This window comes from Pollachius pollachius (assembly GCF_949987615.1).
Source record: "Pollachius pollachius genome assembly, chromosome: 17".
In the NCBI taxonomy this organism is placed as follows: Eukaryota; Metazoa; Chordata; class Actinopteri; order Gadiformes; family Gadidae; genus Pollachius; species Pollachius pollachius.
This window is the reverse complement of record NC_136950.1, coordinates 9240225-9266196: the sequence shown is the minus strand read 5'-3', so window position 1 is coordinate 9266196 and position 25972 is coordinate 9240225. Positions and strand designations below refer to the sequence as shown.

At 46.6% G+C, this 25972-nt stretch overlaps 2 protein-coding genes across 2 annotated transcripts in view; both read left to right on the top strand.

Moving 5' to 3' along the window:
- The window catches only part of pou6f2 (POU class 6 homeobox 2), a gene marked incomplete at both ends in the record, with an annotated part of 67872 nt that extends 51008 nt beyond the window's left edge, over positions 1-16864 (top strand). The window contains 5 exons of the mRNA XM_079754743.1: positions 1747-1884; positions 6697-6900; positions 8127-8283; positions 12336-12504; positions 16369-16864. Of these exons, the coding sequence (XP_079610869.1) occupies positions 1747-1884; positions 6697-6900; positions 8127-8283; positions 12336-12504; positions 16369-16864 (1164 nt within the window). The remainder of the gene's footprint in view (positions 1-1746; positions 1885-6696; positions 6901-8126; positions 8284-12335; positions 12505-16368) is intronic.
- A 7354-nt stretch (positions 16865-24218) lies between these two features.
- On the top strand, positions 24219-25643 carry otulina (OTU deubiquitinase with linear linkage specificity a; the record flags this gene model as incomplete). The annotated part of the gene is made up of 3 exons (XM_079754613.1): positions 24219-24419; positions 24598-24719; positions 25058-25643. Exons 1-3 carry the CDS (start codon positions 24306-24308, stop codon positions 25641-25643), a joined length of 822 nt encoding a protein of 273 aa, XP_079610739.1. The 5' UTR covers positions 24219-24305.
- Between the last annotated feature and the right edge of the window lie 329 nt (positions 25644-25972).

Sequence of the window (25972 nt, the reverse complement as noted above, 5' to 3'; positions counted from 1 at the left end):
AGATGAAAGATAAATGGCAACTCAATGATGTGCCGGCTACAAGACTCGGTCCCCCGCACGGAGATGAAAGAACCCGCAGAAGTTGATGCTTGTGTGGTTTAAAAAGAAAAGTTGAATGTTAGCTTTTATAGTCTGCCGCTACAATCACTTTACCTTTGTCTTCGTACGTTGCCCATTTAACATGTGGTTCAGAAAACCATAGAAGAAAATAGGAAAGAAGATATAGAATACAGATTTGGTATATTTTTTATCTATATTATTTCATGAATTTTCTTATTTACCAACATTATATGTGTAACTGCCATTAATATATACTCACGTATATATGGTAGGCCTTATTTAGATAAGATAAGAAAGAAAGAGTTCATAACTGGAATGTAAAAAGCCTTCTGAAGCCTTCTGTCTAACAATGTAATTCTACATTCTACAACACAGTCAAACATTCTAATCATACAATGTAAAGAACAGCCTAACAATGTAATTCTACATTCTAAAACACAGTCTAACATTTTAATTGTACAATCTAAAGAACAGTCTAACAATGTAATTCTACATTCTAAAACATAGTCTAACATTCTAATTATACAATCTAAAGAACAGTCTAACAATGTAATTCTACATCCTTAAGCAAAGTCGAACAGTTTTATTGTACAATTTATTTCACAGTCTCACATTGTAATTCTACAATCTGAAGCCACTCTAACACAAGTGTATAATGTGAGTGTATTGGCAGCCAGCAGTACTTCAGTAAGCCTGGGGTGTGTGTGTGTGTGTGTGTGTGTGTGTGTGTGTGTGTGTGTGTGTGTGTGTGTGTGTGTGTGTGTGTGTGTTTGATCTACTTCCTCGACCTAATAAGACCTCGTCGTGCTGTGCTGCAACCAAATCGCCCCTGCATCCCAGCCCCTAATAAGCGGTTAGCTTGATTTATGCGGGCGATCCGGCCGGGGGGACGGGCTCCGGGAGCGGCCGGGAGCGGCCTGGCGCGGCGGCCGGAGCCCCGGCAGACGGCTCCATTACAGAGGGGCGCAGGGGGGTTAAGACGGTCCTTCTCCAGGAGTGCATTATGGCGGCGGCTAACTGGAGGGGACGCTGGCTCTCGCTACAGTGATGCATGGTCACTCCCGTCCTCCATTGTGAGGGCCAGGTACCGTGGGGCCTCCGCGGACCGTAAAAAGACCCTATTCAGCCCTGTGGGGGGCCCCTGGGGCCCCCCACAAGCACTGACAGCAGTAAAATGGCCACTTATTCACAGCTTCCTCCACACACACACGCACACATGTGTATGTGTTCGCACATACACATACACTGGCTTCCATTCTCCCTTCAGCTCCCTCTCCCCCCCCCCCCCCCCCCCCCCCCCCCCCCCCCCCCCCCCCCATGTATACAGGCCTCGCTGCAGTGAACCCACTCTAGTCGAACAAAGCACCCCGGTCTCTAGTGGAGCCCCAGAACCCTTCAGTCCACCTCTGTTTGGACGTCCCGCCGGCCTCTAGTGGAGCCCCAGAACCTCTGAGATCTGTACATTCTTGAGACCTCTCTCTTGAGTTTACTGGACGTGATTGAATGATCAAGTCTCTATGTAATAGACAGGAAGTGATATATTATTAATAAAGAGTTAATAATGAACATTTATTGATAACTGGAAAGGGCTCATTAGGAATCAATCATGATTTCCCTCCCTCTCCTCCTTTTCTTCATCCTTCTCCTTCTCCTGCTCCTCTTCCCTCTCTTCCTCCTTCTCCCTAGTTGAATCCTCTGGCCAGCCAGGCAGCGGTTGCCGCGGCAGCAGCTATGGGCTCTATTGCCGGTTCCCAGGTGTTCGGCAACGCCTTGTCCAACCTCCAGGGGGCGACGGGGCAGCTGGTCACCAATGCACAGGGACAGGTAAGACAATGCTGACCCTATGAATACATACAACATCACACACATCTGTGTGATTGGCTCGCCGAGGCTGAGTGAGTTGGACACAACATTTAAACCAATTAGGATGTGATCACACCCCTCTTAAGATTAGTCTCAACTTCAGGACCCATTCTGGTTATAAAGACATCACATTATGAGCCTTACTCCAAAACTCCATCTTTGTCCTAAAGGCTGGCTTGGTGGGGGAAGTGAATGCAGAATGAGGCATTCATGTGAAGAAGTGTAAATGGCCACACATGTTTAAAGAAGTGCTTGATACAGTCGGTTTACCATTGTTTGTGTGACGTCTCCCCCGGCGGTATGCTCAGCGTTGGTGTAGCATATCAGTCTTCTGAATTGCACAGGGGCCTTGATGCTAATTGTCGCTAATGGGAAAGTATGGAGAGGCATGGTCCTGAGTCTGGAGCTCTGCAGGGGACAGATCGCCATGGTTATGGGTTTGATGGAGCGTGCTGGTCGCTAGCAGTAGCGGCGGGGCTAGCACTAGCGACCACGCTAGCTGACACTCTGTGACATAATCAGGTCAGAGCCTTGGGCTACAGCCTTTGCTCTCTGCCTCATTACTTTAAAGCATTATTCAGAGCCGGGACGCTGTAATACGCACCCCACTATCAGATACTTGTCATCCCCATCGCTCTATCCCCCTCCGTTCTCTCTTACTCTCCATCTCTCTGTCTCGCTCTCTCCCTATCTCTCTTTTTCTTGTTACTCTGTCTTCCTCTCCTTCTCTTTTTCTCACTCTCTCTGTTATGAAATATAAGTTTCTGTTTACAAAGCAAGGGAATTGCAATCATGAACAAGCCTTCAGTAAAGAATAACATTCGAAAAAAAAGTACAGTCTACAGTACTACTCCTAAAAAAACAACTACTTAGCAATTTGTTCATAGCTCAATACTGTTGGAAAGTACAATACACACAAGTTCTAGAATTGGATCTTTTGATGCAAAACTCTTTTCTTATTATAGTTTTCCACCTCTTAGAGGAGAATGTCAGACACAAATTAATATAAAAATGACCAGCCTCTGTTCTTTTTGTTGCACGCCTCTGACCTCTGTGTGGCAAAAAGATAACAACAAAGTAAAAAAATATGACATAGAAATACCAGCTGTTGGCTTGGATTGAGAGCACAATATGGTTTGACCTCTGCATTCACTCTCCGTTCTCCTCTTCAGTCTGTCACTGCTAGCGGCAGTCCTTTTAGAGGATGCTTGTTTATGGACTTAGAGTCCAATACGTTGACAGTGTTTGAAGCTTTATCATGGTGGTTCCAGTATTTCTTCTCCAAGGACACTCATTGGGGCTTTCTGCTGCCAGCCTTATGTATGCTAGCCTCTAGTAAGATTTCCTCCACCACTGCTAGCCTCAACCCCCACTATTAGGCCTCTATTATAATAGACTCTCTGCATGTGTGCCTGGGAGTGAGGGGAGATCACAGGTCTGTTAAATCGTGCCTCCGTTGCCATGGTTATTCTCTGTGACCTCCTTTAAATCCCTCCCGTTAACCTCTCCTCTACCTGGGTACACAGGGCGGTAAAAGGGTTCAGAGGTCTAACTGACCACCCAGAGAACAGCTCATCCCTGACTTGCTTAGATGTGATTTACCTGCTGAGGACACGCCACCCATGACCCTCTGATCCAGTGATGTACTGACAAAGCTACATATGTGGATGCTTTTTAAACCCAACAAGCCATTACCCATCATACAAAGACGAGACAATATCCACCAGAAAAGGGCAGTATGAGAGAATGCCTGTTGGTTTGAGAGGCTTACTTATTTCAATTATTTGGAAGCAATAGAGGTTTTGAATTAAAATCACCATCACGCTACGGCAAGCGGAAATTCCTTCTGTGAAATGATGGGAAAAACAAAGCTATATCTGACCTCGTTGTGGTGTCAAAGGGTTTCAGTACCGGCTGCAAATGTATTTCTTGTGAAAGGTCTGGAGCCCTAGATAGGCCAGTAAAGATATTTACAGTATACCTAGTCTAAGATTCATTGATTAGTAACCATTACTCAACATAACAGTTAGTTTATTTAAGATGAGAGGAAACCAATCAGGAAGCTGGGGGGAAGCTCATCTTGGCAGTTAGTGGTAGTTTAGCTGCGGTGGGCTGAGGTCTCTCTTTCCCCTGTAGAGGTAGTGGAAGTGTTTCATGCATGGTGGAACCTTATGTCCTGACCCTCGTGCTGATGTGCCTTTGAGATGCGTCTCTCGCCAGACGTGCGGTGGTGGAATGAAAAGCCTTTAGTCTCCGGTGGGGGCCCTGTGAACTTTATGATTAGTTTTGTGGACTGGTAATGACGCAAGTCCAAACATTTTCCTCACCCGCGTTTGGATGCAGGGAGGTGGAGGAGCCTAAATGGAATGGATATTGTCTGGACACCATGGCTAAAGTCACAGATTGGCCCGGCACAACCATGAGATGACATTTCTCTGGGAAACAGGAGCCTCACCTGTACACTGGGACGTGGAGAGATAGAGGGACAGAGAGACAGAGAGAGAGAGCGGCTGCAGAGGTAGAGAAGGACATGGAGGTAGAGAGAGCATATGGGGAAAAAAAAGGATAGGAACTCAATCTGCAATTGCATGGCCCTAATGATAAATTAGTGATTTTACCTTTAACCTCGTGCATATTTTCTATTATTTAAACATCTTAACTTAAGCTGATGTGTAACGGATTTAGTTCTACTATGACTAAATTACTGAGGGGTGTAGTTACTGTACTGGCCAGCGGGGGCAGAGCAGCTGCTCTTTATTAGCTTCCAGAAGACGCCAGTCCGTCCGAGGGCGATGAATAATTGAGCGGGACAAGTTCCACGCCACGGCAACGGTGCCCGGAGACACGGCCACCATCAGCCAGGGCCATAAAATATGCTAAGTGGCAGAAGAGCATGACAGGAGAGGTGGTGGAGGCGTTGCGGCGAGAAAGAGCGAGATAAATTATCTGGGCTCTAATGCGAAGCAACGTAAGCAAATGAGGCGTGGAGAGGATGAGTTACTGCTGCTCAGGCTCGGACGCCCCCAGCCCTGCCCACCCTGACAGGAGAGAGAGAGATGGAGAGAGAGAGAGAGAGAGAGAGAGAGATGGAGAGAGAGAGAGAGTAGCATACTTGGTACAGCGGTAAGAGGAGACCGGGTTGTTAAACCTGGTGGTTTATAGTTGATTCATAAAATGAACAATATCAATCGCTACTCTCAATTGAGCTCTTCTTTATTTATCTATTAGTTATTGATTTATTTATTTTTGATTTATGTCAAATTCATCGATAGTTAGCAAGAATCTCTCTCTCAACCGGTTTGAACCATCGTGTTTTCATGCAGTTTTCTAGTACTGCCTAATTAATGATATAAAACATAATGGTGTCTGTAAGTTATTGAGGTAGATGTCACAATTTCCCATTGAGACTAAAGGCGGTCTCCAGGTGATGTCAACCTCTATCACGATAAAGAGGAGGGTGCCGCCTCTAAACCACTGAAGTGACATCCACCTTGATCTACCCACCTGATTACAGAACACCCTGGGGGTGTGTGTGTGTGTGTGTGTGTGTGTGTCTGTGTGTGTGTGTGTGTCTGTGTGTGTGTGTGTGTGTGTGTGTGTGTGTGTATGAGTATGAGAGAGAGAGACAGAGAGAGAGAGCAAGAGCTGGATGTACAAATCAGGACTCTCTCTCTCTCTCTCTCTATCTCTCACATTCTCTCTCTCTCTCTCTCTCTATCTCTCACATTCTCTCTCTCTCTCTCTCTATCTCTCATATTCTCTCTCTCTCTCTCTATCTCTCACATTCTCTCTCTCTCTCATTCCCTTTCTCACTCTCTGTCTCTTTTTCTCCGGCTCTCTCGCTATCTCTCCCTCTGTCTCTCTCTTTCTCTTTTTGCGCTGTATCTTTCTTGTTTTTTATTTGAACGTCACTTTGATCTGACCTCTTCTAAAGTGTGTCCGGTCGTGTGTGATTGTGTGTGTGTGCGCGTGTGTGCATGTGTGTGTCAGGGGGATCCACTCTCTCGCCACATTTAACAGACAGAGACTCTATACTTGTGTGTGTGTGTGTGTGTCTCTCTCTCTTTCTCTCGCTCTCTTCTCTGGGTTAGTGCAGGTAATCAGTCAGTGGTGTGCACCATCTCACACAGACAAACACACACACTCACACACAAAAACACACACACATACACACACACACACACACACACACACACACACACACACATATAGGTATTCACTAGTGACCTTTACAGCCAGCTACTAGCAGTCTGGCCTTTCTCTCTCTCAACCTCTCTACCTAGCTCTCTCTACCTTAACCTCTCTCTATATACCTCTCTATCTATCTGTCTACTTTTCTATGTCCCTCTCTGCCTCTCTACGTCTCTCAACCTTAAACTCACTCTCTATCACCACTCCTCTTTCTATTTCTCTATCTCTTGGTATATCTTTCTTTTTATCACTACCTCCACCATTATCACCTTTTTTCCTGCCTACTCTCCTCACTCTCTCACACACTCTCTCTCATACACACACATACACAAACACACACACACACACACACACACACACACACACAGAAACACACACACACAGTGCCGCACAGCCACACTAGTAGTACAAGTATCATAGCAGTTTACTTTGTTAAGTCAGTTTCCTCCCCCTCCCATCTAACCCCTCCTCTACCAATCTAACTCCTCCCATACGACTCCTCTCCCTCTTATCTGACTCCTCCTCCACCAATCTCACGCCTTCCCCCTGACTCCTCTAACTTTGCCCCTCACTTCCTGGCAGATCATTGGAACAATCCCCCTGATGCCCAACTCAGCCTCCAGCCAATCAGGAGGGGGCAACCCGGGGATGCAAGTTCAGCCAATCACGCCGCAGCTCCTGACCAACGCTCAGGGACAGATCATTGCAACGGTGATCGGCAACCAGATCCTCCCAGTCATCAACACCCAGGGAATCACTCTGTCCCCCATCAAACCTGGACAACAGGTAGCAGGACACACTCACACACACACACACACACACACACACACACACACACACACACACACACACACACACACACACACACACACACGCACACAGAATCACTCTGTCCCCCATCAAACCTGGACAACAGGTAGCAGGACACACTCACACACACACACACACACACACACACACACACACACACACACACACACACACACACACACACACACACACACACACACACGCACGCACACAGAATCACCCTGTCCCCCATCAAACCTGGACAACAGTTAGCAGGACACCCATGCCGCACACATACACACTTACACACTTACACTTCACCCAACAAAATTGAACATCCACCTAATTGTGGCCCCACAGCGGCTCTTTATGAATGAATTAGCGGTGCGCTAATGGCTAGCCCCTAGCGCTGGCCCTACTCTCTTTGAGCTTTCTTCTAGCGGTGTAATTTACGGTTGTCACGGTTTTCAGCGGGGGTAGGGGGGGGGGGGGGGGGTGGGCGGTTGGGTGGTTCCCTCCATCCCTACCCCCCCTCCACCTGTCAGACATGCTGACATCGCCTTGACAACATCCAGCAGCATCCATACAAACAAACAAACACACTCCGCCACTGAGCAGCAGTAATGAACAGCGCCGCCGCGCCGAGCGCTGCGTACCCGAGCCATCAGCGTGAGACGTGGTGCCATTTTTTGATCTTGTAGGAACAGTTGAACAGTGCATAATACATAAAGACACACCGCCTCTCCGCTCCCCTTAAGCGGCCGGAGCGCCGAGAATTATGTCGGCTCCTCCCGCGCCGACATCATTAGGTTGCTCGGCGTTCGCCCGGCGCTGGAATAACATCAGCTCTAATTGCTGTTGAGACGCGTTTTAGAAAGATGAAAACAGTCAAGAAGAGCTCCTTCAGCTCACGTGTGGAAAAAAAGCTCTTTGAACGTCAGCCCTGGGCCCCCGTGACTGTTCTGAGGCCCTCAGAACATCTGTTAAATGACCGAATATATAATAATAATCATGTCACTATGATGAATGTGTGTTGTTATTATGTTGAAGAGAAAAATGCAACTATGACTTTAACCCTCTGCTTATCTGTTTGTGTTTGTGTGTGTGTGTGTGTGTGTGCGTGTGTGTGCGTGTGTGCGTGCGTGCGGGCCTGCGTGTGTGCGTGTGTGTGTGTGCGTGTGCGTGTGTGTGTGTGCGTGTGTGTGTGTGTGTGTGTCCTCCAGCTCCCCCAGCCGCAGGCAGTCCAGGGTGGTCCTGCCTCATCCCAGGTCGGTCTGCTCCACCCACCTCACAGACAGAGCCCCCTGCAGCACCCGGCCTCCTCCTCGTCCTCCTCCTCCTCTTCCTCCTCTGCCCTCAGCGTGGGACAGCTCGTCAGCAGTGAGTCCTCCACCTGCACACACACACCCCCCCCCCCCCCCCCCCCCCCCCCCCCCGGCTCACCTACGAGACCCTGCCCTACCCACCAGTGACATCACAAATGGGAGAGCCCACTCAGAGGTGATAGGCAGACCTACCAGCCTGCCGAGAGGACTGTATCAACTGGTAGGCTGCGTGGCCTGTCCGTCCCACGACTGGTGGTATAACTCCCACTAAAACATTAGATAGTGATTAGATAGGGGATCTTTACACCTGTGAGGACCCCAGTTCTCTGCAGAGGTGGCTCCAGGTCCACACAGTCAAGGCCTGTCGTCTTTTCCTTCGAGCCTGGCTCTAAACCAACCCTTGATGTATCTCTGGGCAGGGCCTTTTAGCGCACTAGCATTAAGGGAGGACCTTTATTTGGAGAACCGGGAAGTTCCATCGCTTACTTTCTTCCTGACTGTGCTGCTTTGTTTTCCTGTTTACTGTAAAATAAAAGCGTGTTGTGTCTGGAACCGAGCCTTCGCTCCCTAAAGTGTTTGGGCCGTCCATGCGGCTCTATAAATCATTAGGCTTTACCCTGTCGTCCTGCTACCATTCCCTTAAAAACTATGTTTTATTCAGCTCCATTTCATTTGTCACAGTCAGTCCCCCTAAAGTCCAGGTTAAACTCATTTTAGAGGCAGCTATGTAGCGGCAAATGTAATTATTGTGAAAACAGGCACTTGATGCAGGAATTGTTTTCATTTCATATTCTCCTCCAGTAATCAAACATAACTTAATTAACCCTTTTTCAGCCTGCATAATAGTGTTGTGAATCTCTATGTCCTATCGTCTTCTCTGGTCAATGTTATCACGATTTACGCAGCATTTACCTGCTGTGTTTGTACATAAACAGGTTATTCGTATAAACACAAGGGCAGGAAAGGAGAGATTGTCTTTCATACTCAATAGTACAAAGCTCTCCTTTGGGAGATGGCTGAATGGTGTATACCACCTTCCCCCTCTGCCACCTCCTCCTCTCCTCCACCTCCTCCCCTCCTCCACCTCCCCTCCCCTCCTCCTCTCCTCCTCCTCCTCTCCTCCACCTCCTCTCCTCCTCCTCCACCTCTCCTCCACCTCCTCTCCTCCACCTCCTCTCCTCCTCCACCTCTCCTCCTCCACCTCCTCTCCTCCACCTCCTCTCCTCCTCCACCTCCTCTCCTCCACCTCCTCCTCTCCTCCTCCACCTCCTCCTCTCCTCCTCCTCCTCTCCTCCTCCTCCTCTCACCCCCTCCACCACCTCCTCTCCTCCACCTCCTCTCCTCCTCCAACTCCTCTCCTCCACCTCCTCTCCTCCTCCACCTCCTCTCCTCCACCTCCTCCTCCTCTCCTCCACCTCCTCTCACCCCCTCCTCCACCTCCCCTCCCCTCCTCCTCTCCTCCACCTCCTCTCCTCCACCTCTCCTCCACCTCCTCTCCTCCTCCACCTCCTCTCCTCCTCCACCTCCTCTCCTCCACCTCCTCTCCTCCTCCACCTCCTCTCCTCCACCTCCTCCTCCTCTCCTCCACCTCCTCCTCTCCTCCTCTCACCCCCTCCACCACCTCCTCTCCTCCTCCTCCTCTACCTCCTCTCCCCTCCTCCTCTCCCCTCCTCCTCTCCTCTACCTCCTCTCCCCTCCTCCTCTCCTCCACCTCCTCTCCCCTCCTCCTCTCCTCCTCCTCCCCTCCCCTCCCCTCCTCCTCGCCTCCACCTCCTCCTCTCACCCCCTCCACCACCTCCTCTCCCCTCCTCTTCTACCTCCTCACCTCCTCCTCCGCCTCCCCTCCCCTCCTCCTCGCCTCTACCACCTCTCCCCTCCTCTTCTCCTCCACCAGCTCCTCTCCTTCACCTCCTCCTCTCACCACCTCCACCATCTCCTCTCCCCTCTTCCTCTACCCACCACCTCCTCCACTCCCATCACCTCCTTTTCCCACCTCCTCCGCCTCCTCTCCCGTCATCCCGTGCACACACCATCACGTGCACGCCACAGACGCATGGCGTCACTTATGAGGCTGGCGGCGATGGCAGCCCATAGATTTCTGCTTAAATACGCTTGGAGGCTTTCTTAAATAATTCATTGATAATGACCAGCATGAATAATTCAGACGCACAAACTTTGCTTTGGTAAGCATGATGCCAGCGTAGCTGACAGTGATGTACAATGTGAAATCACTTTTTATTAGGGGGGACATTTTTCAAAAACGCCTCAACCAAGTTTTTGAAAATCTGTTTAAGTGCAGCGGGCAGGTTCTGTTCATAAATAATGTTTTCTTTAGATTGGTGCGGGATATTGTGTTGACTCACATTATTGTGTGTGAATGTATTTTATTGTGTGAGCAGATTTGAAAGGCCTTACCTTGGGCGGTCTGATTGAGAATAATCCTGTCATTCCACCCGGGCTGCATTTGAAGAGGGTCTGTTTTCACGAATGCCCATAAAATCTCTGATATGCCACGCATGACGGCCACATTGTCACGCCTATATCTTTGTGTAACAACATGCTCTCTGTGTGACGATTAAACACATTAGGGAATGTTTATCCGCACAAAGGATCCATTTAAACCCTCGTTAGGTGTCGGAGCAGAGCTTTCTTGAAGCTAATAGGAGGATGTTTGGTGCCTTGCGTTCTAATGTGGCATTGCTTAATCATTTTCATCATTGCGCACATATTTTCAAATGTGTTTTATTGTAACAATATGCTTCATGCAGGGTGGGTTTCAAAGCTTCAACCTCATACATTATATTAAAAGTATATCCTTACCTTTTAATATGTTAAAGTTCCTAAACAGCCTTATTTACCACACTTGGTGTTGTTGCTCAAAATAATGTATTGGGACCTCTGTGGGACAGAACCTGAAAATAAGTGTCAGACATAAATATAAAGGATAGTTCTGGAGTTTTAAACCTGGGCCCTATTTTCCCAGCATTTTGGGTGCAAGGGACGATTTCGGACGACAATTTTGGAAAATGGTAGAGTATCGAGCGAAAACACTGCCGCCACTATCTACAATCAGACTGGCTCTGATTGTTAGTAACTGTGCAAAATTATGGAAAGGATCCCTAGAAATACAACTCTTTTCTCTACCTTTCGTTTGATTTGGTTTGTTTGTTATTGTGTCCGATCAAGTCTTGCTTGAGAAGTTTTGGCTTCGGAAATCTTGAGGTTTGAGTTGCTAGAGGAAATTTGCAGAGGGCCCGGTAGCGCCCTCTGCAACTCACTCATGTTTCTAAAGTTCGCTTCCTTCAACAACTCAACTCTTGCGAGATTTCACATTGAGAATTCTCCTCAAGCGAGATTTGGTTAGACACAATAACAAACTGTCGGGATTAAGCAGGATTAAGTTAATGAAACATTAGGTTTTTCTCTGTAGGAACCCTGTCATTGGCGAGAACCAGCCCTTTTTAGAGGACATACATTGATAGGGGGCTATTGGCCCAAAGGATTACATTGCAGCCGGAATTAGCAAGATAAATTTTAGAATTTGTTCCCAAAGATGGGAGAATAGGGTCAACGTTGAAAAATCACAGGTTAACCTTGAAGGCAGCACCTTACAATTAGGTTATTTTATACTTCTGCCAAACTACAATTTGGATGCAATGTTGTACATTTCACTCAACAATATTTATTTTGACAGTTTATCAAACTTTGCGTCAGATTCTTAGTACAAAATATGATCAACTAAAAAATAATGATTATTATAAAAATTCCCAGCCGTTCTTACAGTAAAGTAGTTATAATGAGCTCGACCAGACATAGTATAACAAGCACATATTATAGTTATAAAACTGCAGGTTAGGGATGATCTTTCTGAGATACATTGTTACATACGTTATTCTACTGATATGGGAAGGTTCTTTCACACTGAGCCAACCGCACAGAGCACCAAGGCCGAAGGGCTGTATTATTCTTGTTTGCTCAGAGCAGCAAAAGAAGCACAGAGCCCTGCGCTTTGGGCTTCAGAGTTAACCCCGCCCCCTATTGTGCCAATAGTTAACCACGCCTCCTCACATGTCATCGAGCTAACCCCGCCCCCTGTTGTGTGGTTAGATCCCCAGAGCGCGCCCAGCGAGGTGGACGGGGTGAACCTGGAGGAGATCCGGGAGTTCGCCAAGGCCTTCAAGATCCGCCGCCTGTCGCTGGGCCTCACCCAGACCCAGGTGGGCCAGGCGCTGAGCGCGGCCGAGGGGCCCGCCTACAGCCAGTCTGCCATCTGCAGGTGAGGAGGAGTCAAGGCACGCCAGCACCAGGTGTCATGTGGATCAGCCAAAGGTCTTTAAATGGGCCTCATGAAGAAGGCCAGTGTCCTCCCAGTATTCACCTAGCGGCCCTGTTGTCAAGTTGTGCGGGGAAACCTTCTACAGTCTTTGGGGGAGTCTTTTACAAGCATAATAAATGCTACCTAAGGGGAATGCTAAGGGGAAATGGAGAATAAAAAAGAATGTGTAGACTTCCAAAGATTCTCAAAGGCTTACCCAGCCACCTAAATATGGCCGCTAGGTGATTAAGGACAAGGCATTTCAAAATCGACCCTCTACTGACATCACGAGTGGTGAAGTGTGTACATCTAGATGTAAGATAAGAGAGACTTGGAATGTACCAACTTGGTAGGATGATCTACCAATCATACATCTGAGTAGATAACTCTCACTTGTGATGTCACAAGATTGTACATTTTGAGCTTGTAATGATCATCATACCTGGTGTTAATAATAATAATAATTAATAATAAAGTGTGGTACCCACACTTTATTATTAATTTTAAAAAAAGTATAGAGAAAGTGAAAAATTTTAGTCAATTTAGGGACTTTTTAAGTTTCTATCTGCGACAATAATTTCATTCTAACAAGTGATGAACAGCCTACAGAGGTTTTTATTTAGGCATGAGAGCATGGTTTAAATACTTTTCTCGCTGTGTAAGGAATGTCAATCACAATGACTAATATGATTTAGTTGTATAGATTATGATGATCATTATTGTGTTTCTTAAACAGCAGGTTGGTGTCAGCCATCAACAAAAAGACTATATCTCAATGGAAATAAAATGGTGGCAGATCCTAATATAAAATGTCGTCTTGTTTCAAACGATTCAAAGAACACTCTGAATGTCTGTTTTATTCCACATCCCCAAGTAAAACTTGCCCTACTAACTTATTTACTTAGATTATATACATGTGTTTTTCCACTTGGTTGAGCAGAAACCACATATTGTTGAATTAAAAATAATGTGGTTGTTTAATGGAGCGTTGCTTATCTAGCCAGCGCTTCTAATCTATATTTCTGTCAAATGAGGTTCATCCAAGCAGTAAAACTATCGCCTGCCGTCTTTAACTGTCATCTATTATTCAGTTAAAACATTAGGATATTACAATACATAATTAAATATCCCTTTGACAAACCGGCAGCATGCTGACTGCAGCGGATCCTACTTATCCTGCTTCTCCAACTCTGCGACAAGACAGTTACTTATGCAGAATACACACGCTAGTATTACACCCCGCACTTAAACCTTTAATTATTACTAAGGTCTGTCTCCCCAGTCAGACCTAAGTGATAATAACCTGAATGATCTAGTTTGTACGTGTCGGGTTCCGATGTTCCCTGAAGTACAGGAGTTACGTTTTAAACGGCCACATTATCTATTCATGAGACAATCAGTGTTAATGTTGTCTGGTCTTGTCGGGCCCGTCGGTGCGTTTTGCACGATGTTTCGTACGAACATTCCGAACTCCGAGAAGCGTATTTCCCGAGGTAACTAAAGAAAAAGTGCCAACCAGCCCAAACCCAAAGTTCACAGCGTTTCCTCCAAAGTTTTCCACCATAGAATGATTAAACCGGCTCTGACGCACGGTATAATACACTTTTTACACCCTATTTGAATGTAATATCTCATTTTAGCGGGTTAAGCTAAATTCCGTCCAAGCAATTATACTTTACCTTCCTTATCTAAAACCCTGCTCTGAATATGCTGCTGCTGCATCACTCGCTCCGTGCCCTCGCTGCCCGGCGCATGATTTAAATGCGTCGCAGGGAAGCGTGCGCATTACTGACGTCCTCTCCCCGCACAGGTGACACAGCTGCCATGCACCGCTAAAAATTTCATCACATCAACATCAAACCGACGATAAAAGGTGAAACCACAGTGAAGGGGGAGGGAGGGGTGTTGGAGGGGTGGGGGTTCTTAAGAAGCCAACTTATGTTTAAAGTCTTAGAAATCAACCCATGAAATATTCACGCGCCATGCATAATTCACATATTTATAACATACATTAAAAACCATTAGCCTCAAAAGTAAACAGGGGTTGTTAGGACGGGTTTGCGGCGGGCGGCGTGACACGGGACATGGCAGGCCTCTCCTGACGATGGGGGCGTGCTGCATTTAGTCAACATCAAGCCCGACACGAGGACTCGGAGGGGGAGAGAGGGGCTCCGGGGGCCCCAGGGCGGCAGGAACCAGACATCACACACACTGTGACAGATCCCTCTGCCAGGTCCGCTCCTGTCTCCCCCTACCCCCAGCCCCTCCATGATGAGGGGCTGGAGGGAGACCTCCTGCATGGTCTGGGCTTAGGAGTCCCATGGACGTCACATGGTGCTCATCAAATCATGTCGGCTGTGGACAGGCCGGGAACATCTAGGGGTTGCGGGGTTTACCTCCCAGCCGAAAGGTTCTGGGTTCACCTGGTCGACTCTACCTGTAGGCCTCCCCGAGCAAGATGTCCCCCGCTCCTTCCTGCTCCTTAAAGACACGAATCTGAACTCGCTGTCAAGAGAGTTTGGATAAAAGCATCTGCCAAATGACCAGATAGTAATAGTTAAATGTCCATAGGAACTAGGTCTGAGATCCTTACTGTTAAGATCAGGGTGAATGCCATTACTGTAATCAAAACTGTAAAATCACCACTGAAGATAGCGTGCTAGGGCCTGGCGTCTCGCCGGGGCTCAGAGAGAGCGGTGCAGTATGGGTATTTTCTCTCCCCGGTCCCCACGCACCAGCGGCCAGACAGCCTTGACCCAGATGAGCGTCTCACAGCTCATTTTATTATTTCTGGGTCCCGTTGATCCATGAAATGTCCCGGCGGACCCCGGTCATGTACTAATGCTCTCCTCCGCTCAGAATCCCAGACCTGCCCTCCCTCTCCCCTGCTTATACACACTGGACCGTTAATACGCAGACCTAGTGAGGCCCCTCACCCCACCAGCCCAGACACAAGACCCCCTACTCCAGCCCACGCTGAGGCTGCTCTTCCAGGTATGGACAGCCAGCGCTGGTCCAACCTCACTGGAGCAGACGGACACTGTCTCTCAAGGACACACATTCTCCCTTCTCTCAGTGTAACCTCCTCCTGCTCTATTCACAATGGTTGTGAATGGGCATTACCTTTTTCGTCCCATCAAAATAAAAGTCTGTTTGAAACTCGAAAGTGAACATCTACTAACGGTCTTCGTAGAGTGAGTGTTTGCAACGACTTTCGGGAATAATTCTAGCTGAAGGTTTAATTTAAGGAGTACAGAATTTGAAGAATGTGTTGCATGTACATAAACTAACACGACTATACCACATCAGAGCATTAAAATGGAAACGTTATTAGATGGCAGAAAAACAAAAGGAAATGTGTCATATGCACATGGTCGTCAATAATTCACGTCTCTTTGGTAAATAAATTATGTCATATTTAAGGCCTTGTTTTGCTGTTGTTTGGCATTCATCACTTGAAGAAAGGAAATTAGAAACTTAACTTATACTGGTTTGATGCTAAGATATTTCTGTTTAAAGTGCCACATGTTCAAATGTTAGACAGATGTTAAGTATTGCTTGTTGTTTTTTATTGTATTGTATTTTCACAAAACAGTAAATGGTAAAGTATTTTTTCTGCACTACTGCCTTGCTGGGACAGAGGCTAATTTACGTTCTTTAACTCCACATGCTAGTCATGCTGTTCATGCTAACAGTTAGCCTGTGCTAAAGTCAGGTGTTGTCCGGACCAGCACAAGGTCCTGGCCTCTGTCCCGGTATCAGGCAGCATTTCCCCTGCTGTGGGAAGGAACCTCAGTAAGATTCTTCTTTCTTGATTCTCCCCAGACACACCATCCTGAGAAGCCACTTTTTCCTACCACAGGAAGCCCAGGAGAACACTGTAGCTAAAAGTCTGAACCCTGGCCTTTTGTACCCTGCCAGGTTTGAGAAGTTGGACATCACCCCTAAAAGCGCCCAGAAGATAAAGCCAGTTCTGGAGCGTTGGATGGCTGAGGCAGAAGCCCGCCACCGCTCCGGCATGCAGAACCTCACCGAGTTTATCGGCAGTGAGCCGTCCAAAAAACGCAAGCGCAGGACCTCGTTCACGCCGCAGGCCTTGGAGATCCTCAACAGCCACTTTGAGAAGAACACACACCCCTCCGGCCAGGAGATGACCGAGATAGCCGAGAAACTCAACTACGACCGCGAGGTGGTGCGTGTCTGGTTCTGCAACAAGAGGCAGGCCTTGAAGAACACCATCAAGCGCTTGAAACAACCGGAGCCGGGCCCGGCCGCGTCCATGGACCCGCTCACTGACTCTATGGAAGAACTCCCAAAGTAGACCCCCTCGGTGGGAAGGCCCGGGTCTCAGACCAGGGTCTAGAGCCAAGGTCTGTAGCGCATCGAGGAGGGCGGGGTGCCCAGCGGACCGCCCCCCCCCCCCCCCTGCTTGTGTGAAGTGGACCGGATGGACGGAGTTCTCTAACCAAACTATGTGTTGTCAATGTGATTCCCACACTTGTGTTAAATGACCTCGGCAAAACCAAAAAAAAATAAAGAAAAATGAAGGCCAGTATAAAAAGAGAGATGAATATTTGAGGGTTGTGTACAAACTGTGCTGTGTCTAAGAGTCTACGGTTCTGATGCCTCGGAGCCCGCTAACGTCCGGACCGTCGGTTCCAGCCGTCGGTTTGTAAGGAAGTCATACCAAATCAAAACACTATTTACCAAAGTCTGTTGCATCCGAGTACAAAAATAATTTTGTAATGTAAATGTGCTCTAAATTTCTACATTTGTACTGGCAAATCAAAGCTCTATGTGTGCGGTCGACATTTTAACGCCTCGTCCGGCTTTTCCTTTGTCCTTCATTTGTTTTTGTGTAAATAATGAGAAAAATAAATGCTGTCTTCAGATTGCAACCACACTTTTAAAAGAAAAAGCTGTTTTTGGAAGAAAAAAGAATCAAGTATCTTTTCTGTTTAACAATAATGCATATTTGACCGCCTCCAAACTGCAGATGATCTGAGTGTTACGTTTGTAAGACTTCACAGGTGATTTATGAATCATTTTAAATAGCTGGAGGGGGAGAGGGTCTTTCTGTCATTCTGTTACCAAAGCCTGATAGCCAAAGATCTCATCACTTCAGCTCGAGGACTGGGAATGATTTAGACATTCATGTATTCCATTATTTGATTATCTGTTATTTATGGATTTATTGATTTGAGTGTTGTTGTGATGTAGTTCGAACCATCCTTTCTCAAAACGTTTTGAGTCAAAGCAAGGTTTAAAAGACCATTCCTATGTGACAGAGCTCTCCCTACAGCCAGCTCCTCCTCCTGGACCAAGCGCTTTAGCAGGGCCTCACGTCGGGTGGGCCAAACATCACGGTGATATCAATACATTGGTTTTGATATTATAATTGTAATTATTATAATGATCTCCTATAACTGTGTGTGTTTGAAATCTGCTTAGTAAGTCCAAAACGACCAAGCTTTAATTAACTCCAATCAGTATCTAACCTTTTTATGCTCTCCTTTTTATTTTAAACCTTTTTATTTATTTTTGAGAGGAAGAAAACTGAATCATTTAGTTTATTTTTTTATTGTTGTTTCTTTTAAGCTTTAAAAGTCCAAAGGATGTTGCAGTGAATAATTGGTGGAAACATCACATTACAGTTATTTTACATGTCTGTCTTAAGAAGGGTCATTTAAAGTTGTCGTCCCAGATTTTGTTCTTCTTTTAGTTGTATTATTGTTATTATTATTTGATGTGTTATTTATTCATGTGCATGTTCTCCTAGCACCCCGTTCTGAAAGTGCACATCTTGCAGAAAGCTGAGAATAAGTGGCAGATGTCGGCTCCGCTCCGCTGCAGTGGAGATCCACCGCCGTGTTTTCACCGTCACACGTCCCCTCGCTCCGTCCCCACATGTCACTTTGGTTAAACCAGTCCACACTACGCTCCTGGCTCCAAACTCACACACACACACACACACACACACACACACACACACACACACACACACACACACACACACACACACACATACACATGCACACACACACACACACACACACACACACACACACACACACACACACACACAAACAACAAAAAATGTGTTTCAAAAACACATTTATTCCAGTTTCAACACCGAAACCTTTTCATGCTAATTGGATGTAAATGTTTTAGATTCAAAACAGCATTCCGACAGATCTGGAGCATTATTCAAAACGTTTACACAATCCTATTTTTTGAATGCAGAAGGCTCCAGATGTAGCTTCTAGCATAGCAGCTAACCTGGCCAACGTTGGTCACAGGAGACCATAACCACGGTGATCTAAGTCTTTCACAGTTAACTCGAAAGAACATGCAACTTTTAGACTCCACAGCGACCACAATGGGTTCATTTCCACTGCTCATAGGAAAGTCCCTCCTACTTCTGATCAGTATCCAACCATTTCCATCCAAAAACACATCATTCACCAAGGAGCAGGGTCTACTTGAATGACTGGCCTTCTGCTCCCTGTTGGGACCCTAGTTTGGGTCTTAAGCCCAACACAGCAGCAGGAGCTAGAACCAAACTCACAGGAGATGTTGTCTGTCTGGATGCACCTTGGCTTGCCAATACCAAAGACCAACGTCGAGTTGTGTTCACAGGCACACGCACCTGGGATTGACCATCCGGTAGATACGGGAGAGGAGGAAACGCAAGGGGTTTGGGAAATTCAAAGTATGTTTAATCCATTTCAGGTTTACCTCAGTATTCTCCCTGCTCCTTATGTCGGTGTTACAGTAGAGGACCTCATCCATTGTGTGTGTTAAGGGAATATGGACACGAAGACAGGGTCTTTTATTGAATTCAGCAAAGTATTTATGATTTATTTATCTTATTATTTGTTTATTCCATGTCCTGCTCAGTAGATCTTCATCTGATAGACGAGTAGAGCCCAAATTCTGACCAGAAGGGGAAAAAAAAGATCACTATGGAATGGAAACTGTTATTTATATGTTGTTCCTATATTTTTAATATGTTTTTCATTATTTATTCATAGGAACCAATTAAACCAAAGCTGAGGGGTCTGCAGGGGCTGGTTTTATTTTATAAGCTGAGAGCTGAACTGAATATATACAGCAATATCGGTTTGGTCAGTTAAGCAGCACTTTGTGTATTTCTAAAGAATAAAAAATAATGTTCCGCAATTCTGTCAAATTCATACAATTAGTAATAAACGATTGTTTGACATGAAACGTCTGTTCTGTTTTGAATTGTTCAATGAAAAATACCGGGAATGAATGACTAGATAGAGCGAGAGAGAGGGAGAGAGAGAGAGGAGAGAGGATTACTCACTTTAATGTATTTGTAATTATTCAACTAATAATAGGCCTAGGCCTTCCATATCTACGGAATATGCTATAACACTGCGTGTCTCCATGTGGCTAACTATACGGAACCCTAATAATAATTGAAACGTTAAACGGAATGTTAATTGCCAATTAAACATATGGCGCGTGGTGTCGCCCACGTGATTGGCAGCCTGCCTTTCGAGGAGCGACTCCCGCCCTCTTCAGGGTCAATCAAACATCGCTATCTGTGTCAGGGCTACTCTCATCAAAGTTGCATGGCTTTGTCTTACCAAACAACAATAACGAGACAAGTAGAAGAAGAGAGGGAGAATTCCTTTTGAAACTCAGCTCTAAAGTTTGAAACGGTTCCCGTGTCCGTGATGCCTTTGAAAAACCCGACGAGCTGCCGAAAAGACAGTGGTAAATAAATAAATAATACTAATAAAAAGCATAGACAACATAAATTATTAATATGAGGCTGAAAACTGATGTTGGAGTCGCTTTTTGGTCTTCCTTTCAGCGCTCTCTTTATTTTCATTTCAACCCGCGAGATGTTGAGTGCTTGATGCTTGTTTGATGGGGAAATGTTGTGGACTATTTGTTATTCCATTGTTTTTGTTTTTTTCCATTAACTCAGTAATTGTGCAGATGTAGCTGCTGACCCACATCTCAAATATTTTCTCTATCACTGATGATAAAAGTTTACTTTCTTTTATGGCTACAGTGACAGAACCAGCAGAGTTTTGCTTCTCTCCAGTTAAAACTGACTGGAACACCAACTCACAGGCCTAGTTGACCTGTTCTATGGTTATTCATTCTACTGTAGTAGGCCTAGCCTGTATCACATTCACATCAGAATCTGATTATTTTAGCCAGCTTTGAGGTTATATTTTACTTAGATAATGTCAAACTTACAATGCATTGATAACTGTTATTTTGAAACCCCTTAATGTGCTTACAGGCCTAGTAGGCCGATACAGACCCTCACGTGAATTAATACCATAACATGTTCCGCTCCGTGTAAATCAGTCCCATCATTTAGTCGTCTTGTTGAACATCCATTCATCAGCTTGGTCTGAATCAATACCGGCGGAGCTGCATATTGATCCCTATTATTTTATCCTGCAGAGTTAAGATTACATATCCTCAGCTGCCTGTGTTTGTCTGTATGTCTGTCTGTCTGTCTGTCTGGGGGATTAGGAGCCTTTAGTGGTCGTCCATAACAGTCCACTGTCTTCCTGGGAAGGAGAAGCGACCGTTCAAGCGACAAACACTTACAATTGTCGCGGAAGAGAAAAGAGGATAGAAATATTATGACATGTCTGCTGCGCTACAAATGGATTATGTTTCAATGTGAGTGCGGACAGTGGTGGGAGGGGGGCGGTGTGTGTTTGTGTGTGTGTGTGTGTGTGTGTGTGTGTGTTGGGTGTGTGTGTTGGATGCATATGCTTTAAAATTGCTGCCTTTGTTTTCCATCAGGCGTGAGCCATCGCTTCTCTTCTCTCTCCGATGTTCTGGGTAAATGAACTGTCGCTTCGTCCATCCTCGCCCTCTCTCCCTTTCCCTCCCTCATGCTCTCTCCTCCACCGTCCTCCTCAAGGTTGAAGAGCCGTCGAGGCATCTCCTGCTCCTCATCTCCGCACGGACGCCCCTCGGCCTGTGATTACCTGCTGGGGGAAGGCATCCATGCATACATCGCTCCCTCTCTCTCTCTCTCTGTCTCTCTCTCTCTCTCTCTCTCTCTCTCTCTCTCTCTTGTTGTTGTTGTGGACGATGCGTGGGGAGTATTTACAGCTGGAAGGTTAATAACGCGAGTCTTTATGAAGATGTCTGCCAGACACAAACGGCACTTTGGGGGCCGTTTAACTTTCCGCTAAATCTGTCTGAGTGTGTAACGTGTCTCTGGTCTTAATTGCAGGCTTTTTATGTGTTGTTGGCGTTCTGTTTTGGGATCCGAGCTCTTTGTCTGCTTCCTGATGCGGTATTACGACAGCGCTACAGGCTCCTTCCACGTCAAGTTGCTTCATCGCTGAGATATTCCGCTCAAGGTGGCTGGGCAGACCAATGCTTTAAAGTTCACATACAGATGATGGTGAACGTCTATATAAGAACAGACTTTCTATACATAGTAATCTGACTCTAGTAGAAGGCCCATACCGAGGTCTTTAGCAAATATCCCGGATAGTATAAAATATATGGTATATAAACATGAGTAGAGAAGCATGCTCAAGAAGATTGCTAATACTTGATAATACTGGATATAACAATACCACCACAAAGTGCCCTACAGCTTCAAACACCTGCTGACCTTTGACCTTACTGACCGGCTAGCCCCATAGAAGCCATTAGCGCTGTAGAGACTGAAGGCTTCACTTGAAGAAAGGGCGGCTTCTTGGGTCACTGTAACTTTTTACACTTCCCCTCTCCCTCCCTCCCCCTGATGTTCTGAGGAGACGCTCATGACGTCCCTCTCCTCACGCTGACCTCCGCCTGCTGGACCGGAGGAGAAGGAGGCTAGGAGGCGCTAATTGTAGATGGGCTGATGGAAGGGAAGAGAGGAGGAAGAGGAGAGAGGAGAAAGGAGGAGAGAGGAGAGCTTGATGGAAGATAAGAGAGAAGAGGAGGACCGGGAGGGAGATGAGGGAGAAGCGGAGAAGGAGGAGAAGGAAGGGAAGAGGAGGTGAAGTAGAAGGAGAGACGTAATGAGAGAGGCAAGGAAGTGACCTTGTCCACCCTAACATATCTTTATCTTCTTAAAAGCGGCCGTGCGGACGCCCTGCCCTCTCTCTCTGGGGGGGAGGGGGGGTCTCTGGGTGCTTGGAGGGGGGGGGGAATGGCCGGCGGGAAATCACAGATGGAAGAATCACTCCAATGGTGGCGGCGGGAGATGTCAACAGGCCCATAATGATAGCTGATGGCCGCTCTCTCGCGCCTCACCTGCCCAGTCGCACCCACACTTGAAAACATAATTAGAGCGGAGAGAGAGAGAGGGGGACAGCGGCGTCAGGGCCGGGTTTTGTGTAAGCAATGCTCTCTGGTTTCTACCTCCGCAAGTCCTTCACCTCACGCCTTCCTTCCTATCTCTGTCTCTCTCGCTTTGTCTCTCTACCTCTCGTCCACCCTCTCTGTTCTCTCCATCTCTCTCTCTCTCTCTCTCTCTCTCTCTCTCTCTCTCTCTCTCTCTATATCTCCCTTCTCTCCTCTGTTTTTCTGTTTCTGTGTGAGGGGAGAGGAGCTAAGAGGTCGTAAGTGAGAGAGTAAGGGGGTAAGGAAGGGGGAGAAAGGGAGAGAAAGAGAACGCAGAGGAGGAGCAGGCGAAGGTGCTTGGGCTCCATTGTGCTGGTGGCTGTCAGGTTAAATTAGGGAGTACAGCCTCCGTGAATGTAAAAAAATCAATACTTGATGGAAGATTGCTCCCCGGAAAATCTGTTTTGATTCCAGGATTAATTCTTGACCAAAGGATCCAGCAAAATGACATGCCATTAGGGCCAAAATGAACACATTGTGCGGTGGAAATTGGATGGAGATGTGTCTGGTGATTGGCCGGGAGATGGTGGAGGTGAAGGTGGAAGTGGTCTTGGAGAGTGGGGAGACGGGGGTGTGGCGGACGTGAGTGAGGCCCTCGGTATCCGCTCGACTGCTGTTGTCCGGTTTCCGTTAAAATGCGTTCCGCCTTCTTCAGACGCATGTGTCCGCCATCAGCCGTCTCCTGAGTTTTGTTTTGAACACGACATGATGCTTGAGAACTGTGGGAACAAGCCACACTCAGTTGTGGTTCGACCCACAGTGAGAATAAAGTGCGGCGGCGCATTGATGAGTGAGGAATGAGACGGGTGAGGACCTAATGGACTCAACCTACTTACCAACAAATGTTTTTAAATAATATTTCATAATATTATTTTTTAATTTTTTTATTTGAAAGGATGAATGAACATACTAATGATAATGTTTTTTCAAATTAATTTTATTATAGCTCTACTTTATATGCAGTGGGATAAAATAACAAAAACGATTATTGCCTACGATTTAATTCTGAAGGCTGAATAGTCAAAAATAATGACTACCACCAAAAAGAGGAGTAAAGAATTCAATCCTTTAGATTGACACCTAAAACCAATCAGAGATGGAGTCCATCTCAAACGTCCAGCCATCGCGTTTCGTCTTTGCTTATGTTTACATCCCATGTGGATGTGACGCCCTCTGCTGGTGATGGAGGAGAAGTGGGTTTATTCTACTCTGTAACAATAGGTGGCACTAGAACGCATTTCACGTTTTAACCGCCGTAGAAGAAATGGCAGCGCAATGTAATGACGTAGGCTGAATGTGTGCCTCTCATCCCAACATCCAAATGCACACATGACAGTCAGGTCAAGTCACTCTGGTCGACTGGTACGAGTACAGTGACCAGGGAAGTTAAATGAAAGTGAAATTCAAACATGTCGTGGGTTAAATCCGTTTCGGTCAGCGGGGATGATGTCTTCGACGAAGACGCGGATGACATCAGTTTACAAAACAAAGAGTGGAAGCACAACATGGAGAAACGAGTCAAGGTAGTTATACCGATAAGTATTTATGAAGGCCTGTATAACATTATTATGATCATGTATACAATAACCGCTTTGAAGCCTTGACTTATGTGTTTTGATGCGCGTTGCATACCGAGCCATCTTATATTGTGTTCTGCTGACACTGTCCTGTAAAGTGTTGGACCATGTTCCGTGTCCACAGGATGGTTACGTGGAGGGCATCGACACGGCGAAAGCACAGTTTCTTCAGGTCGGCTTCAATCTGGGGTACCGAGAAGGAGCCGTGAAGACGGTGGCCCTCGGCCGTCTCAAAGGGATCGTGAGGTAACTGTATTTAAAAACAGTAATAAAAACCCAGTTGAATGTCGCCTTTGACACACAGTTATGCAGGGTCCTCTTTACTACGATGTTTCCATTGATTCCACCTCACACGAGTCCCTTTTGTCTCTTTGTTTTGCCGGCTATTGACGTCGTTCTCGTGGTTTATTGTTCTGTGTATGACTCACAGCTGGTCGGCTCTTCCCTTTCTCTCTCTCTCTCTCTCTCTCTCTCTCTCTCTCTCTCTCTCTCTCTCTCTCTCTCTCATCCATTGTGTGTGTGTGCGTGTGTGTGTGTGTGTGTGTGATGAAGCTCATCTCTTTCTGTGTTTTCCACCCCCTCAGTGCTATCCAGTGTTGGTGCCAGCAGAGGCCCGCGCCCCTCAACTCCACCCCGGTGTCGGTGAGTGGCTTGCTCCAGCGAGTGGTCCAGCATGAGGAGAGACTGATGAAGGAGATGAGGCAAGCGCTGGAGAGGCCCCCCGTGACCGCCAGCACCGTCTCCGATAGCCTGGAAGACCTGGGGGTCCACCCCGGGGAGGAGGAAGGCTGCCGGGGACCAGGAGGAAAGGACGAAGGGTCGGCTGGAGGATTAGGTGGAGGAGGAGAAGGAGGCGGATGTTGTGGGGGAGGGGGATGTGGAGGGGAAGGTGGTGAAGGAGGAGGATGTGGACAAAAAGGAGGAGATGGTAGCGGAGGAGGAGGATGCAATAAGACAGACTGCTGCCAGAAAGGAGGAGAAGAAAAGATGGAGCAAGAACCTTGTTTGAAGGTTTCCTCCTCCTCCATTTCCTCGTTCTCCTCCTCCAGGAGTTTTGACTCCAGAGAGAGCCTTCTCGAGCTCCTGCGGGCGTGCGAGGACCTTGTGGATGAGCTGGGGTTACCACGGGAACTAATTGTGCACCTGCAGTCGTTGAGGAGCACAGCGTGAAAATAAACACTGATGATGATGTTTTGTTTACATTATAATTTTTTACAATACTTCTGATGTGTGTGTTTTTTACTGTTCACTTCATGTCTATTGAATCCTGATTTATAAAGTTACGGGGTCACATAGTGAACATATGAAGCCGTTTAGTAGACTCTAGTTGTATCTACTTTCTGAAGACTAGCAGAGAATGAATGAAAATAAAACACAGACTGGATGAAAGTTATTATAGTACAGCAAAGATACATTTGTTAATTAAAAGTTTTTAGTCTGATTCAATCTGAATCAATACCAAATTACCAATCACGGAAAAGCAGATTAAAACAAATGAT